Genomic DNA, 14,995 nt, shown 5'->3' with positions numbered 1-14,995 from the left:
AAAATTCTTCAAGCCTGTGATTTGACAATGACTTGCCAAATGAGTGTTATGGCTAGTAAATCAGTGATTGGAATTGGGGAGGCAGAACTTGGCTTGATTCTTCTCAGAGGAACATTTCCTCAAATAAAAAGATTTGGGAAAAAAAATATAGGAGCTCCCTACCGAACACTTAATTTTTAATATTCACACAGCTGTATAATATTTGCTACAGTTGACTATAACTCCACTAAAGGTACCAGATCTGCTTAGACTTCAAAGTTCTACCTGAATGGACTGATTATTACAGCAGAAGTTGTGATGGATGCAATGCTGATTTAACTTTGGCTACATTATTTGTCTGTATTCCCCAGATTTTCTAATGTAAATAATTGGATAGCCTAGTGTTTGCTTTGTGTTTCTGAATTCCATTGCTTTGATTTGATATACTTTATATCTCGGACATCAATTTTATCTCAAAATGGAGGTGTTCGTTATGCTGAATGAGGACTTTAGCTGCCTCCATTTTGACCTCAAGCTTTCTGGTTAGGTTCTTCTTTCCCGCTGTCTCTTGGTTCTAGGAGACCCAGGGGGCAAAGCACCCCCAGATGGGAACAGAAACTACCCCCTCAAGCAATAAGGACTGCCCTGAGCCAGCAAGACCCACACATGATTGACTCCAAGACTGTGATGGATTTGACCTTCAATACCTTCACCCACCTTTCCCCCACATTTCCCTTGTGTAAACCTGGAAGTATTTTCAGCACTTTGGAGACAGTCTTTGAGACGGCAGTCCACTAACTTCCTGGTGTTGGCCTCACTGAAATAAACTCCTCTCTTGTTTCACCACTGCTCGTTTCTCTGCCTGTGGATTTTGTCAGCAGCAAGTCGTCCAACCTGGTTTGTTTGGGACCCCGGAGCCAGATGCTCTTGCACTCCTGGGCCCTGGCTACATGGACTGACTGTAAGTGTACAGGTATAAACTACCTATATTTAACTGAAGCAAGAAAGTGAGGACAAAAAATATCAAAGATCTTGTTTTTATTTAATGTTAGATTAATTAATCCAACTTTAATTTTAGGAAAATGAACTTTCTTTGAAAAAGAATGTAAGTTGATAAAAATCAAGTTTCCTTTCAAAGACTTCTGCAATAGAGAAAGTGGAAAGGAAATGGAGAAAGGAAAACAGCTCACTAAGAAAGACGAAGGTTAGTTACACAGCTAATGTGACTTCTGCCTTTTCAAAGGATAAATAAAAGGTCAAGAAGATAAAAATCTGGCTTCCTGGTTCAGGAGGTTGCTGCTCATCTTGGAACATATTCTATCTTCCAACTAATTAGCCCTCATTGAAGACTAGAAACAAGTTCTAACAGATTAGAGTGTCTGGGAGTTAATGTTTTTATTTTAGCAAAGTAAAATATTGTGTCTAGAAACTACATAAAGCGATACAGGTCGTCCTGCTATCTGGAAGTAGAGCATTCCCATGAAATCTTTCATAAGCCGAAATGGCATAAAATGAAGATGTAGCTACCATTAATTTACATGGAAAAAATTTTGAGCATTCCCAGACCCAAAAACTAACCTCTCTTAGGCTTTTCTGATACCCTATAACATATCTTGCAAACGAATGCACAAAATAAATAAAGATAAAGCACAGATGCTCACAGACACGCTTTCCAAAGCTATGCTGGCTTGATGCTGAGATGTGGCATGTAGTTCCCAGGGAAGGAGCTTGGTGCTGCCAACTCTCACTTGGGGTGCCGATGCCTTCATGTGGGTTTGCTTCAAAACAAATGCTGAATGCTATGTTTGCTTTTTACCTTTTTCTCATAATAGCAAAAATTATCTTTGGATTTTTTTAGCTCAGCAAAAACAGGTACTAATGTAGGTCTTTCCCAAAAGCAACTGCCACTGGCATAATGTGACCTTTAGAAAATTCAGGGATGACTATACCTATTTTTAATGATAGCTGTGTGATCAGAATTGCAGTAAATAAAGGAAAATAAATATTCAAAATTCAGTGGTACAGTAAACCCATGAACTCATGGAAACTCAAATACTATATCATTTAAAAAAATGAATTCTCATTCAATTTATGGGAAACCCACTCATCAATAGTTATAGGATGCCTATCATGTGACAGTCACTCAAGATGAAAACAGCAGTAGCAGCAAGAGCAACCACCAAACACCTTTTAAAAAAATCAGTCATTGATGTTAGCTTGATGTAACAAGCTAACTGCCTAAAATAATATTTCAATTTGAGTAGCTTTAAGTGACTAGAAACATGCATCTTTATGGTGTAGCAGGTATTACTGAATTTAGGATACTATCATTGCTACTTAATTAAAAGTATCTTATGTCAGCATGCAGAAGAAAAATCAAAATAATATTTACTCCACCTTATGTGGCAACCTTTCATGGTTTATTGCCATTTGGCGTGAGTTTAGTCTAGAATCAGGTTCAGTATTATAAAGTATTATTGTCTTAGTTATCTATGTCTGAGTAACACATTACCACTTGAAGATTGGGTCCTGTCTGCCAGTTCCCAGAGCTGCAAATGCTTGAGGTATCAAAATTGTGCTGACTCTTTAAGCACTCATTGCATCAGACCATTGCTATGTTTCCTTAATGACTAGAAAAAAACTTTTCTCTCCACTCTGGCCAGATTTTGTCCCTTAGACCTCAGAGCTACATTGCTTATGCTTATGTTTAATGAGGATCTTCCTAAGAACATTTCCTTGACCTTCTGCTGAGAGCCCCTCCATCACAAGGTGTTTGTTAAATCCATGTGTCAACTTAGCTGGCACCATGGTGTACCCAGATATTTGGTCAAAGATTATCCTGGTGTTTCTGTGAGGGTGTCTGGATGAGATTAACATTTAAATTGGCAGACTCTGAGTAAAGCAGATTGTCCTCCACTGCATGGGTGGGACTCATCTGATCAGCTGAAGGCCTGAATAGAACAAAAAGACCAGCCTACCCCAAGCAAGAGAGAATTCATCAGCCCACTGGCCTTCAGACTGGAACTGCAGCTTTGACTTTCCTGGGTTTCTAGCCCACAAGACCCATACTCAGCAGATTTGGAATTTTCTAGCCTCTATAATCATGTAGGCCAATTCCTTGTAATACATTCCTCTCTCTCTCTCTCTCTCTCTCTCTCCATACACACGCATGCACACACACACATACACACACTACTGGTTCTGTTTTTCTGGAGAACCCTGACTAATGTAGACAGGACATACGGCAGGACACTCTGCCATTCTCTCCATCGTCCCTGTCTTGGCCCAGGGCATAAATCCTCTCCCTCCTTTTTCTGCCTCAATCAAAATACCTCAAGCAATTCAACATGCACTCCCCTAAAGTTGATTCCATAAATTCCTCTAACATATACATCTATGAATCCTACTAGTACACATAACTTTTGAGGTACATATTTGTATATAAATCATTGTCATCATTTTGGACTACTTTCCCATGATACAGAGAAGTGGAAGTCCTGGGTCAAAAGCTATGAGTTATTTAAGGATCTTCCTTCATACTGGCAAATAGCTTTCCTCAAATATATATCATTACTGGGACTTCATCAATAATGAACATTCACACTCATATAGTACGTTGTTATTCTAATTAGCATTTCTTTGATTGCTGGCCAAGCAGAACATAGTTTAAAAGTTTATTTGCCTTATTATTTCTTTTTCTGAGAACTGCCTTTTTATATCTTTTTATTCATTTGTTTTTGGGGGAAATAAAGAGGGTTAAAGACACTAACCCTGTATCTTTCATATAATTTGAAAATATGTTTCTCATTTTGTTGCTTGCTTTTACATTTTTATGAGGTTTTTTAATAAAAGAAATATATATTTGTTGTAGAAAATTTGGAAAATGCAGAAAATCACACAGAATTAAATAGAAATTATCCAAATTTCCCAGAGATGGCTATTACCAACATTTTGCTGCAAATTCCTCTAATCTTTTATTGCGGAGATATAGAAATAAATATATACACATAATTTTTTAGGAAAATATAATAATATTGCATATTCTGTTTATAACATTTTCAATTTTTACTCTAGGATATATAATGCAAATCTTATCATGTAATTAATTAATTTATTCATTTTTTTTACAGCATGATTTATTTGACCTATTTCCTGTTGGAAATTTTTGGTTGTTAACCAATTTTTATTGTAGCGAATAGGAAAAAACATCCTGGTAAATAAATCTTCCTATATTATCAGTAGTATTATAGAATTATAATTTCTTACAAAAAATTATGCATATTTTAAAGCTTCTGATACATATAATCAATCTGTTCTCTGAAACAATGCATAATCCTCCATTAACATAAGAAGATGCTCATTTCTCTATACCTCAATAATACTTGGTATGATTATTATAAACAGCACCACCAGATAATAACTTTGAAAATATGTAGGTGAAAATGAGTGTCTCTGATGCTTTACCTTTGCTTTGACATGTATTCTTGTATTTATTCAAATAACTATGGAACACAGACCAAGCACCGTGTTGAGTTCTGAGAAATCAGTAACATCTCCACCCCTTCCTCAATCATCATTTCCATTTCTTGGGTAAAGAGAAATTTGTGACATAGACTTTTCCTCCCAAGTATCCAAGTATCTTGAGAATACATTGTATCTTCTCTATCTCTCAATTACAGTATAGTTACTTCAATAGGACAGTGTCTGCTCTATTATGGCCAACACTCCAAAGGGTAGTTCCATCTGAGTAGTATTTTTTCTTTCTTTCTGATGCATTCCTGATTTTTGCTGCAAACGATGTAATGCAGAAGGTATGGACAAGCCAGTTGAACAATGAACCTCTGGGAGCAATTATGAAATAAAATTGAAAGGCACTCTGATACTGTAGAAAGAGGTGGATTTTGAGTCAGAAAGATCTTAGTTCTCACACTTGCACAGTAACCTTGGACAAATTACTTAGTTGCTTCTTTTGTGAAGTGTCGCACTGAATAAAAAATTCCAGAAGAGTACAAGCCACTGAGCAGAGCTAAGGATTTTCGGGTTGTTTCAGTCAGACCTCATTTGCTACTCAGTCTGTCTCCTTTCACCAACCTTCTCTCTTGTTTTGATACCTGTGTCTTCCCAGGCATCCTTAGTCTTCCTGCTGGCCCTGGAAAATGTGGTTCTCCACTTCAGATGACCAATGTGTGCTTTCTTTTTGAAACAACGCCTTGTGTTATGAACTTGTCTTCCCCCTGCTCATGTACAAACCCTTGCTCTGACCAGACCTTGTTTTCCACAGTGATAACTAATTATCAGGAAAACTGTGAGCTCTTCATGGGCAGAAAACATGTCTTCTGTTTTATCTGTCTTTCCACCCACAGTGCTTACCTAGCAGTGTCTGGCACTCCATAGGTCCTTAATGATTATCTATTGAATCCGAACTATTCATCTGAACTGGGATTTAGAGATTTATGTGTTCAATCTCAAGAGTGTTTTGATTTTCATTTCAATGCCCTTCTTTTGTTTCACCTGAAGATGTCCTGTATCAAGACTGAACCTAAATCTCACCTTCCCTGGGAGGCCTTGTACAGGTCCCCATGGAATAAGTTAATCACATCTCAAGGCTCTCTAGGCATTTTGTCTACTTACTCTCATCATCTTCTCCTTTGGTAGACTCTGATCTCTTATTTATCTTTGGATTCCTAGTGCTCAACATACCGAAGTAAGTGTTCAATAATCATTTTTCTGGACTGAGTGAAGGGGAAGACATGTTTAATCACTCCTATCACTTTAAATTTCAGTTTGTATGAAGGAGAAGTCAGTTTAAAATGTCCTTGAAGAACAGTAAGTAAAAAGATGAAATGTGCAATAATTGGGGGAATTCAGGGGATGAGGAGATGGAATAGGTTTTAATTGGTGGTTCCATAGCTTATGAGTGCATGTATAGGGGCCAACTTCCCCTTTCTCTGTCTGCCTCTAGTTTCTGTCTGGTGCCAGAAGGAAACCCACGGGAGGTGGCAGCACATTCCATGTCATTTCCTATTTTAGCCCTAATGCTCTTCCTTTATAACACACTGCTCTCCGTCGATGATGGAATTCCCGGGACGATGGCAGACTCATGTGCAGATATTTATGCTTCTCAAAACACAGAGGCCTCCGCAGAAAAATGGCCCTGCTGAGACTAGTCCATGGGCCTTCCTTATGTAACTCATTAAAGGAAGTATGTAGGTAACCAGCGCTGTAGTGAAAAGGCAGAGAGGTAAATAAGGATCAGCTTCAGAATCTAATTGCCGATCTTGAAAATCTGTCACTTCGCCCTTGCAAGACCTTCTAACTTTGTGTTGTTAGTAAATTTAATGATCATGCTTTTGATCTGACCTCTCAATTTAAAGATTGAGGTGTTTTTAAAAAGACTGGACTTTAGTTTTCTAAGGCTTTTAGAAGATATTTAACCTTTTCTTGTCAGCATTTCTGAGAAATTTTTATGTGTCATATATGACCTTAGACCATCCTGAATCTATAGGCATTTCTTCCCTTTAACTCCCTATTTTATACTTGAATGCCCATTTCCCATTTGTCAACTTTGAAACACTGGACCAAACTAAACTCAAGCGAGTCTTGGTGGAGGTAATTTTCCCAAGGATCTCTCTCAGGGGTTGCACGGTTAATAGAAAGGTGGACATATCCTCAGTTTTCCATAGCCCTTATGTTTCTCATTCACTGTGGGCTTGAAAGAATAAAAGTAAACATTGAGAAAAAAGAATTTATACTTGGGAAAATTTTTGTTCCTCTTAATATTTTTGGTTTGACGTTGGGAAAAGAAATGAATGTTACTGTTTTCAGACATCAAGTCATTTTGGGGTTTTGAATCTTCTACCAGTTATCCATCCAAGTGTGGAATCAACATAGGCAAGAAAGGAAAGAATAGGGGACTGATTACTTAATTTTTAAAAATAAAACTGATGAGACAGCAAATGATATTCAATCCTATTAAAGAGACTAAGCCCAGACGTTAAAAAAAAATCTTTACATTCCTTGCATTGGGATTGTGTGATATGGTTCCACAATTCAGGGAGATTGGAAATTACAGAACATCTGCAATGAAATTGGTTTTCTGTGGAAAACTGATGAATCACTTACTGCCAATGACTAGAAGGAAAAGCACTTGTTTATGCCCTTATGTAATGAATTTTTATGAGGTGAAGTTTGCTGTTTATAAAAAATACACTTTAAGCTGCTGTAGATGTAAAATAATAGAATTCAGAATTCAGAGAAATGTATTACTGCAAAGACAGTCACTAGCAGAATATTATCTGCTTACAAAACACCAAAACAGGGCTATTACTTCTATAATGGAATTAAAAAAAAAATCTCATCTATCCAGTTGGATTCTAGAAGAAAAAGTATTTAAAGAGACATAGCTGAAATTGACAGCTCCAAAATTGCATGTATTTTCAATGAAAAGTTATTAATTCTCTTATTGTGCTCCTGAATTCCAACTGTGTTTTCCCTCAAAGCAAGAATGCCACCAAACATTTTAAATTAAAAATGGCACTCCTAATATACACTACAAAAGACAAACTGGGGGTGCTGTCCTCTCTACACTGTTAAAGAAGTGCTTGTAGAAATTTTCCCATAATAGTACCATCAGTTGCTCTGCTTAGTATTTGTGAGGGGGTTCATGATCAAACCCCAAACTCCCTTGCCTTCTTCAAACACTTCCTAAGCACTGCACTGTGCTGGTCACACGTTTTGGGGGAAGTGCCATGAGAGAAAGATAGAGACAGAGAGAGAGACAGAGAGAGAGAGAACCTCTGTCCTCATCGAGCCTACAGTCTATTTCGCTGTTTGAGAAAGAGTTATCTAGTTGAAACTGAGGATATTCTAGTAGGTTTGAAAAGGGGCTCTAAGAAATATCACATGCAATATTGGATGGGAGGTGCTTGCTTTCAAAGAATATATTTGCTCTTTTGTATTTGCTCTGGAGCAAAGCATTTTTAAAGCTTTATTGCTTTACAAATTGACCATACTGTAGTATTTTATAATTTTTGTTGACTAAAAAGGCACTTTTACAAATCGATGTGGATTTAAAAGAATAGAGGCTATTAGGAGAGGATGCTATTTCCTGAATGCTTAGTGAGATATGATTACTAGGGAACCATCCTGGACACCTCTCAGAACAGTAAAGTCTCTGGTTCACTTACTCAGAATTTTGACTATGTAGATAAAGTCTCAGCTGAAGTTCAAGTTTGCAATATATCTTACTAGTAAACCAAACCATAAAAATACCTCAGAAATATCAGCATCTTTGTGTCCACATCTGGAAGGAATAGAGATCCTGGGTCAGATCCTGGGTCTTGACTCTTTGTTGAGGAAATACAGGCATCTTACAGGCTTAGGCGAACTGATACTATAAAATATTCATGTCAATTGTTTTGATCTGGTGTATGAGTTCTAGATATTTTAAAGTAAGTAAACTACACTTATTTAAAAATACCATACATTCATTTATAAACATCAAATACTTTTGGAAAAGGGAGTGGGCATTTTTTACCATTTTGTTGCCTACATACTTCTAAGTGGTTAAAAATGTATATATTACATGGAATCAAATTTAATATTTAATTTAAAGTGTCTGAAATAATTCAGACTCTTTCAACAGTTGTGGTTGTCCAGAAAGGCAGGATTTTATGCAAAAAATGGATATGTCATGCAAGAAATGGATACTCTAGGATTTTTTAATCTCCTAAATTTACATTTTTAACTTATTTACTAGCTATGCAGATATTTTACCTTTGAAATGAACTGAAACAAAATTGGCCACGAGATTTTAAAGAAATAAATAACTGGTTGGTGTAATAAAAAAGTATTACATGCTCAATGTAGAAAGTTTGGGAAATATAGAAAAATGTAAAGAAGATTAATGTCGAATAGTAATATATGTATGTTCCTGCTCATCTCATGACAAGTGCCTATTTGTCTAATTTCAAGATATATATGGGTCTATCGAGATCATATTGTATTTACTATCCAACTTTCTCCATGTTACTATTGTATCGTGAGCACTTTCCCATGTAATTGAAATTATTTATATATGTTTTTGCACAATTTTTTTCATGGTATTTATAGGACATTGAGTCAATTAAACAGCTATACTATTTTATTTCCCTATTATTGAGGATTTGTGTCATTTCACATCTTATGAATAGTATTCTAGTGAAAATCATTTCAATAAATCTATTTTCAAATTCTTATAATTTCCTTGAGATAAATTCTTAAGTTCAATGGATATAAACATGTCCCTACCCACTTGATTTTAAAATCAGCTTTACTTAACTTAGTAGATTTAGGTTTTATTGGGATTTCAGCACAGGATGGGTTGAATCTGTTAGTGAGAACAAGTTACTCTACTGCTAAATGGAAGGAAAGTGAACTACCTCTTGAATCCCATACTTTTGGATTTTCTGGCCTCAGGAGTGACTTGGATTAGTCTTGTTTGAATTGTTCTTATTGGCAGAAAACAACTCAAGGCAATGTTCAATGAAGTCCATTGGACAACCTGATAATGATGCTTACTTTTAAGAAAAATGACATTTTAAAACCATAAGCTTTGTCTTGAAAATATCAAGAGATAATAAGTGATGACTTGGGAACAGAAAGGCACAATCTGTCATGTTTCATGATTTACATACTCTTTGAAGGAATAAAAACCCCAGACACACAAGTGAAACACTTGTCAACTTACTTGTGATGAATATAAACATATTCTACATAATAGCTTTACCTGGAGAGAACCATGGAGCATCAGTTCTATAGATAATATGGCCAATGGTTTTGGCTGCAAAGTGTGTTTGGAATTGTTCTGTTGCTGAAAATATCTTTTCTTAATTCAGTTAATACTTCACCTATTAAGTACTATAATACTTCACCTATTAAGTACTATAAGGAAAACTAGCTTTTTGTTAAAAGCAAATGTTCTAAGTGAATCAAGTTTTTGCCTGTAAGTGCCAACATATTTTGAAGCCTTCCTCAAATATAACAATACTAATGTTCCTGCCTTCTTAGCCAAATTATACAGAATATAAGGTACCATTTATTGATGATCCGAGCTCATTTTTTAAACTGTTATAATTATTCATTTGGTCCTTAGAGCCTGTGTGTCCCTGCTCTGTCAAAAGACTATAAGGTTTTTTTTTCATTGATACCAGTTTTTTAAAAATTATTTATAACTGTAAACACTCTTGCTTTCATCATTTTTCTCCCTCCTCTTACCTGTTATTTTCAGTCTGTTGTTGAAAGTTCATTAGAATTCTATTCAAAATAAAGCAGCTTCTAAATGGGGACTCAAGGAAATACCTAGAGTAGAGCTTTGGTGTGTGGAATCTATGAAAATATATTCTGGTTTCCTACAGCTTTGTTTACTTCCAGGTTCCTGACCATTTCAGATAGTGACACTGTTAATGTACCACAAACCTAATAGAAATGATAACGATCATCGGTAGTACCAAATTGCCTTTTGAGTAGGTTTTCTGGCTTTTACTCATACCTATCTATACATTAATCACAGGGATCCTTTAAAAATAGGAACTTGTAACTTCTCTGCTTTCTCCTACTTGGAATAAATCAGATATTTTTTTTCACCATGGCCTACCTGGCTTGACCCTGTGCCCCCTCACCTCACTCACCTCATCTCTCCCTTGTCACTCTAATTCCTACTGCTCAACCAGGAATGGACTCTTGTCTCAGAGCTTGGGTACCTGCCATTTCCTTATCCTGGCACCTCTCCTCTGCTTGGCATTTCCCCTCAGTTCATTCACATCTCTTTTCAAACTTCAACTCCTTAGGAGGCCTTCCATGAGTATTAAGTTTAAACAGAATCCCTCACACTCTCCATTCCCTCGGCCTGTTTTCTTTTTTTCTTCAGAGTACTTCCAACACCTGAAATTATCTTACACATGTGTTTATTGTCTATTATTCCTCCACAAATGTAAACTCTATGAGAGTAGGGTTTTCATTTATAAGTACATCTCTGCCTACAGAAGAATGCCTGTAGGGGCTTAATAAGTAATTTTTGATAGGATGATGTTATTTAAGTCCCATTACAGTCCTAAGAGGTAGATATTACTGAATGTCCATTTCATAGGTTGATCAAATTGAACCTTAGAGGAGTTAAATAAACCTATCCAAAACCCACTGAGTTCTGAGGCAGGGGGTGTTGAGAGCAAGGAAGCACGACATGCCTTTGACTGGTATGTGCTTTAGATATGATCACTGAAGCAACTGGAGACATTATGTACACAAGCAGCAAACATGATTGGAGAACAAGTTACACTGAAGAGAAAAAACAGTGTGTAAAAGTTTTTATTTTCCCCAGGGAGATGCTCATAAGTGATGCTTAGGTTCTTGAGGCTAAAGCAGAAATGTGTCATGTAGCTAAATATGACCCAGTTATACGGAACCGTGAGCACTGAGACCACTGGGGAGTAGGAACAGAAGCACCAGTGTTAGAGCAAGTCTCCTGGCAGTGCACAGGGAGACAGAGACCGAATGGGGTCTGGGACCATCAGAGCAACTTAGCCAGCAGGCCACTGTCTCTGCAGTGAGTTGGAGTTCCCTGAGGCAGCACTTGAGTACACAAGTTAGTCCTAAACTGAATCATTTTAAGTTGAACACTTCCTGCCATTAGTGTGTTGGCAAGAAAAACAAAAATGGAAAACCATACAGAAAAATAATGGAGAGACAGTATTAGATGTGGTTAACACTAGGCTGGTCGCTCAGCTCCTCCAGGGATGGCTGGGTTGCCCAGCTGCGGGAGTGGGGTCAGCAGGCTGCCTGCGGTAGTCAGGTCCTTTAGCACCTGCCTCAGCTGCAGAGAGCTGTCATGCTCCAGGTCACACCCTTCCCAGAGCACATGGCTAGTGACTGAGAGCTGTAGGTAAAAAGGCCTGACCACTTTGACCCAATCCAGGCCCAAGTACTTCAAGTTCCTTGCAACATGTACTTCTGCAGAACCCAATCTCTGATATTAGGTTTAGTTGTTCAGCTAACAAAATGTCTCTATTGGTACACTGGCACTAAGACAGGTAGGTTCTGGTTATCCAGTGATGAGTAAAACAGACATACTCCCTGACCTCCTGTGGGTAATCACTTAGTGAGGGGGTAGATGTTAAATAAAAATACAAAATTAAAAAAAAATATATTGTACTAAGTGCCATTAGTGTCTGTGGAAAAACATAAAACCTCCATAATACTGACAACTCTATTAGTTAGCATATATGTAAAGTAATATTTTCATGTTAAAATGATAACAATATGGGTATTTATTAAGAACGCACTTTATCGAAATAACACTAGAACAAAATTGTTGGTATAACAAAATGTTTATTTTTTTAATCCTTTTAAACCTGTAATCAAGTCAACCATTCAGTTACTTATGTCCTTATCAACCCAGATCACTGGTAAAATTAAAGAATGCAGACTTTTGATATTTAAAAAGGCAAATGTAGACTCTAGTAGGGATCTGTTGTTTATAGCTGCCCACCATCCACTATTCTTATAATGGCACTTGAGTTTCCTGTGGTGAACTGCCTGCTCTCCTACTATGGGTCCATGAGGTAAACATCTAGTAATCAAGAGCAGTACTTTCCTGTTCTGTTTCACACATGTGTAATCCCAGGCAGACCAATGACAAGAAGGTCCTGGACTTAGCCGGAACTATTATGCAGGAAGCGCTCATTCCAGCGGGATCACAAAGCTGGCAGAACATCAGTCTGGAGCTCCTGGTGGCCATCATTTTGCCTGAGAATGAAGCCAACTGACCCCCTCAAAACAGGTTTTAGAGAAAAGCTTAAAATTACAACTGGGGCACTAGATCTTAAGGCTCAAAACAACAGGGTCTTACTGTCAGATTATGATGTTATAACACCATCTCTGAAAATAAATACACACTCATCCCAGAGTCTCTGAAATCGTTTTAGAATCTAACCTCTTTCCAGGAAGTAGCAAAATAAAAGAGCATTTTTAGTAGTCTGACAAAAACTGTCAATTATTCTTGACATTAAAAATTGAATGCAATGATTTAAAGAAAAGTAACAAATTATTGTTTACATAATATATTCAGAATCATGTGGTTTCTAGTGATTAGACTTTAGTCATGCTTGGAAAGGAACAGAAGACAGTGGCTGAGAAGCACATACCCTCATAAAAGACACCTGAACAGTATGCCTAGGATGACTAATATTAAGGATCTGAACATAATACAGTTTTCCTCAGAGGAAACAATCTTAAGTTTCTAAAGAGCATTCACTTCTGACATCTCGATTCCTGATTTCAGTGGCTGCACACTGTGTACCTCTGTGCCACACTTAGGACAAGTAAAGTACACGTCAAATAAGAAACTACTCTTAACACAGTAGTAACAGAAGATATGCTCACATCCTATGGTGTGAGGCATGGTGGGCCACTCTCCACACAGAGAACACTGTTTGCCGCTGGTGGCTAATGTATTGTCACTGTTAGGAGCACCAGTAAGAGGAATACACCACGAAGACAACTTAGCTTTCAACTTCTGGATATTAATAAGTGGTAAGAGAAAAATCAGAAACTCTGCAAAACCATGCCAGAGAAGTTCCCTATTCATATACTCAAAGCCAACTTCACGTATGTTTTGGGGCTTGCAAGATACAGAACGAATGCCTAGGAGACGTTCTGTCAAAGTAGCAAACTTGCCCCTCTGAAGGAAAATCAGGAAATTGATCAGTCCGCCTAATTTCAAAAGTCCAACCACGATATTCACACACTGCCTGGCTTTCCCAAATGACGCCAAATGACGGTTTCGAAACAGGTCATAGCAGCGCTCTTCCAGCCATGTCCCGCCAATCGTACACACAGCATACCACAGTTTCTGATTCTTACTGGGTGGCTGGTACCTCAGCTTTGGTGAAAAATCATTTTTGTACTGAATATTCAAAACGGATTGTCCCACAGTGGCATTTTTAGAGTAGATGGTGAATCGCCACAAGAAGAGCCACAAGAACGCTTTCACCTCTGGTTCAAAATGGGCTAACAGCCCTGGCTTAAATCCATGAAAGCACTGAGAAAACTGGGACCAAACTAGCTGCTCCAGGGCCTTGTTCAGTTCAAGTGCATCCAACTGACTTATTCTTAGCACTCTGCTTGTCCTTTTCATGTTCTCTTCTCTGGAAGCCATGTCTTCTTTGAAGGTCTCTAGGGGTAAAGTACAATTAGGGAACATCAAACATTTGCAAGCTTGTACCATCTCCTCAACTTACGCATCGAAAACTGTGATACACAAATGACCAGGGCCCACTGAAGATGGAGCTGGCAGTAGGTGTCAAACAGCAGTGAACAATCAATCACCTCTTACATGGAACCTTCTTTTTCTCCCCCCCTCCCTTCTTTTCTTTGCTATTCTTTTTTTGGACCCTCCTCATCAAAGGAATGTAGCAAAGGTTGTACATCAAAGGTTGTAGCAAGTTGTACCCTTTTCCCACAAATTACCTCCAAGTAATCCTCCTAGGTCATTTTAGCAGGGAGATCATAAAATCCTGATGCTAACAGTGACAAAGCTAAGAACATGACTAGTGGAGAAATACATGAACTTAATAAATACAGTGAACGCTATGGAACATTCCAATGAACGGTAAGTCAAGACCTCAGGTTAACTGCCAGTACTTCTACTGACTCCAAAGTATATATTTTTTTAACAAGTCATTTAATCTTTCTGAAATATCTTTTATATCCATAAAGTTAGGAGAAAAAAATTAAATGAACTATCAGTGTTTATTATGCTATCACATTATTGCAGAAAATAAATAGTAGCACAAAGCAACATGAATGCAGAAATGCTGTTATTCAGATACTAAGATACACATCATACAGTTTTCTAAGAAAATTATGTTGTAAAAATAAATACTAAGACCATTTCATAAATAAACTAAGGAATCATAGAGGTGCTAAGGGGACAAAAATCTTTTAAAATGAAATAGAAAAAGCTGATTAGTGGTTAGCTAGG

At 37.3% G+C, this 14,995-nt stretch overlaps 1 protein-coding gene across 10 annotated transcripts in view; it reads right to left on the bottom strand.

Moving 5' to 3' along the window:
* The window catches only part of PEX2 (peroxisomal biogenesis factor 2), a 55,046-nt gene that overhangs the window by 25,559 nt on the left and 14,492 nt on the right, over positions 1–14,995 (bottom strand). For 5 of the 10 annotated variants that reach the window (XM_045806088.2, XM_045806089.2, XM_045806087.2 and 2 more), the window contains one exon: positions 12,309–14,187. The exons of the other annotated variants lie outside the window; for them this stretch is intronic. In XM_045806088.2, the coding sequence (XP_045662044.2) occupies positions 13,253–14,170 (918 nt within the window). In that variant the 5' untranslated portion in view covers positions 14,171–14,187 and the 3' untranslated portion in view covers positions 12,309–13,252. Of the gene's footprint in view, positions 1–12,308; positions 14,188–14,995 lie in introns of those variants that run through there. 10 annotated transcript variants of the gene reach the window in all.

The sequence above is a fragment of the Ursus americanus genome, chromosome 9, assembly GCF_024610735.1.
Source record: "Ursus americanus isolate L20-20 chromosome 9, mUrsAme1.1.p, whole genome shotgun sequence".
NCBI lineage: Eukaryota > Metazoa > Chordata > Mammalia > Carnivora > Ursidae > Ursus > Ursus americanus.
The sequence above is the reverse complement of the archived record's forward strand: the minus strand, read 5'-3'. Positions and strand labels throughout refer to the sequence as shown.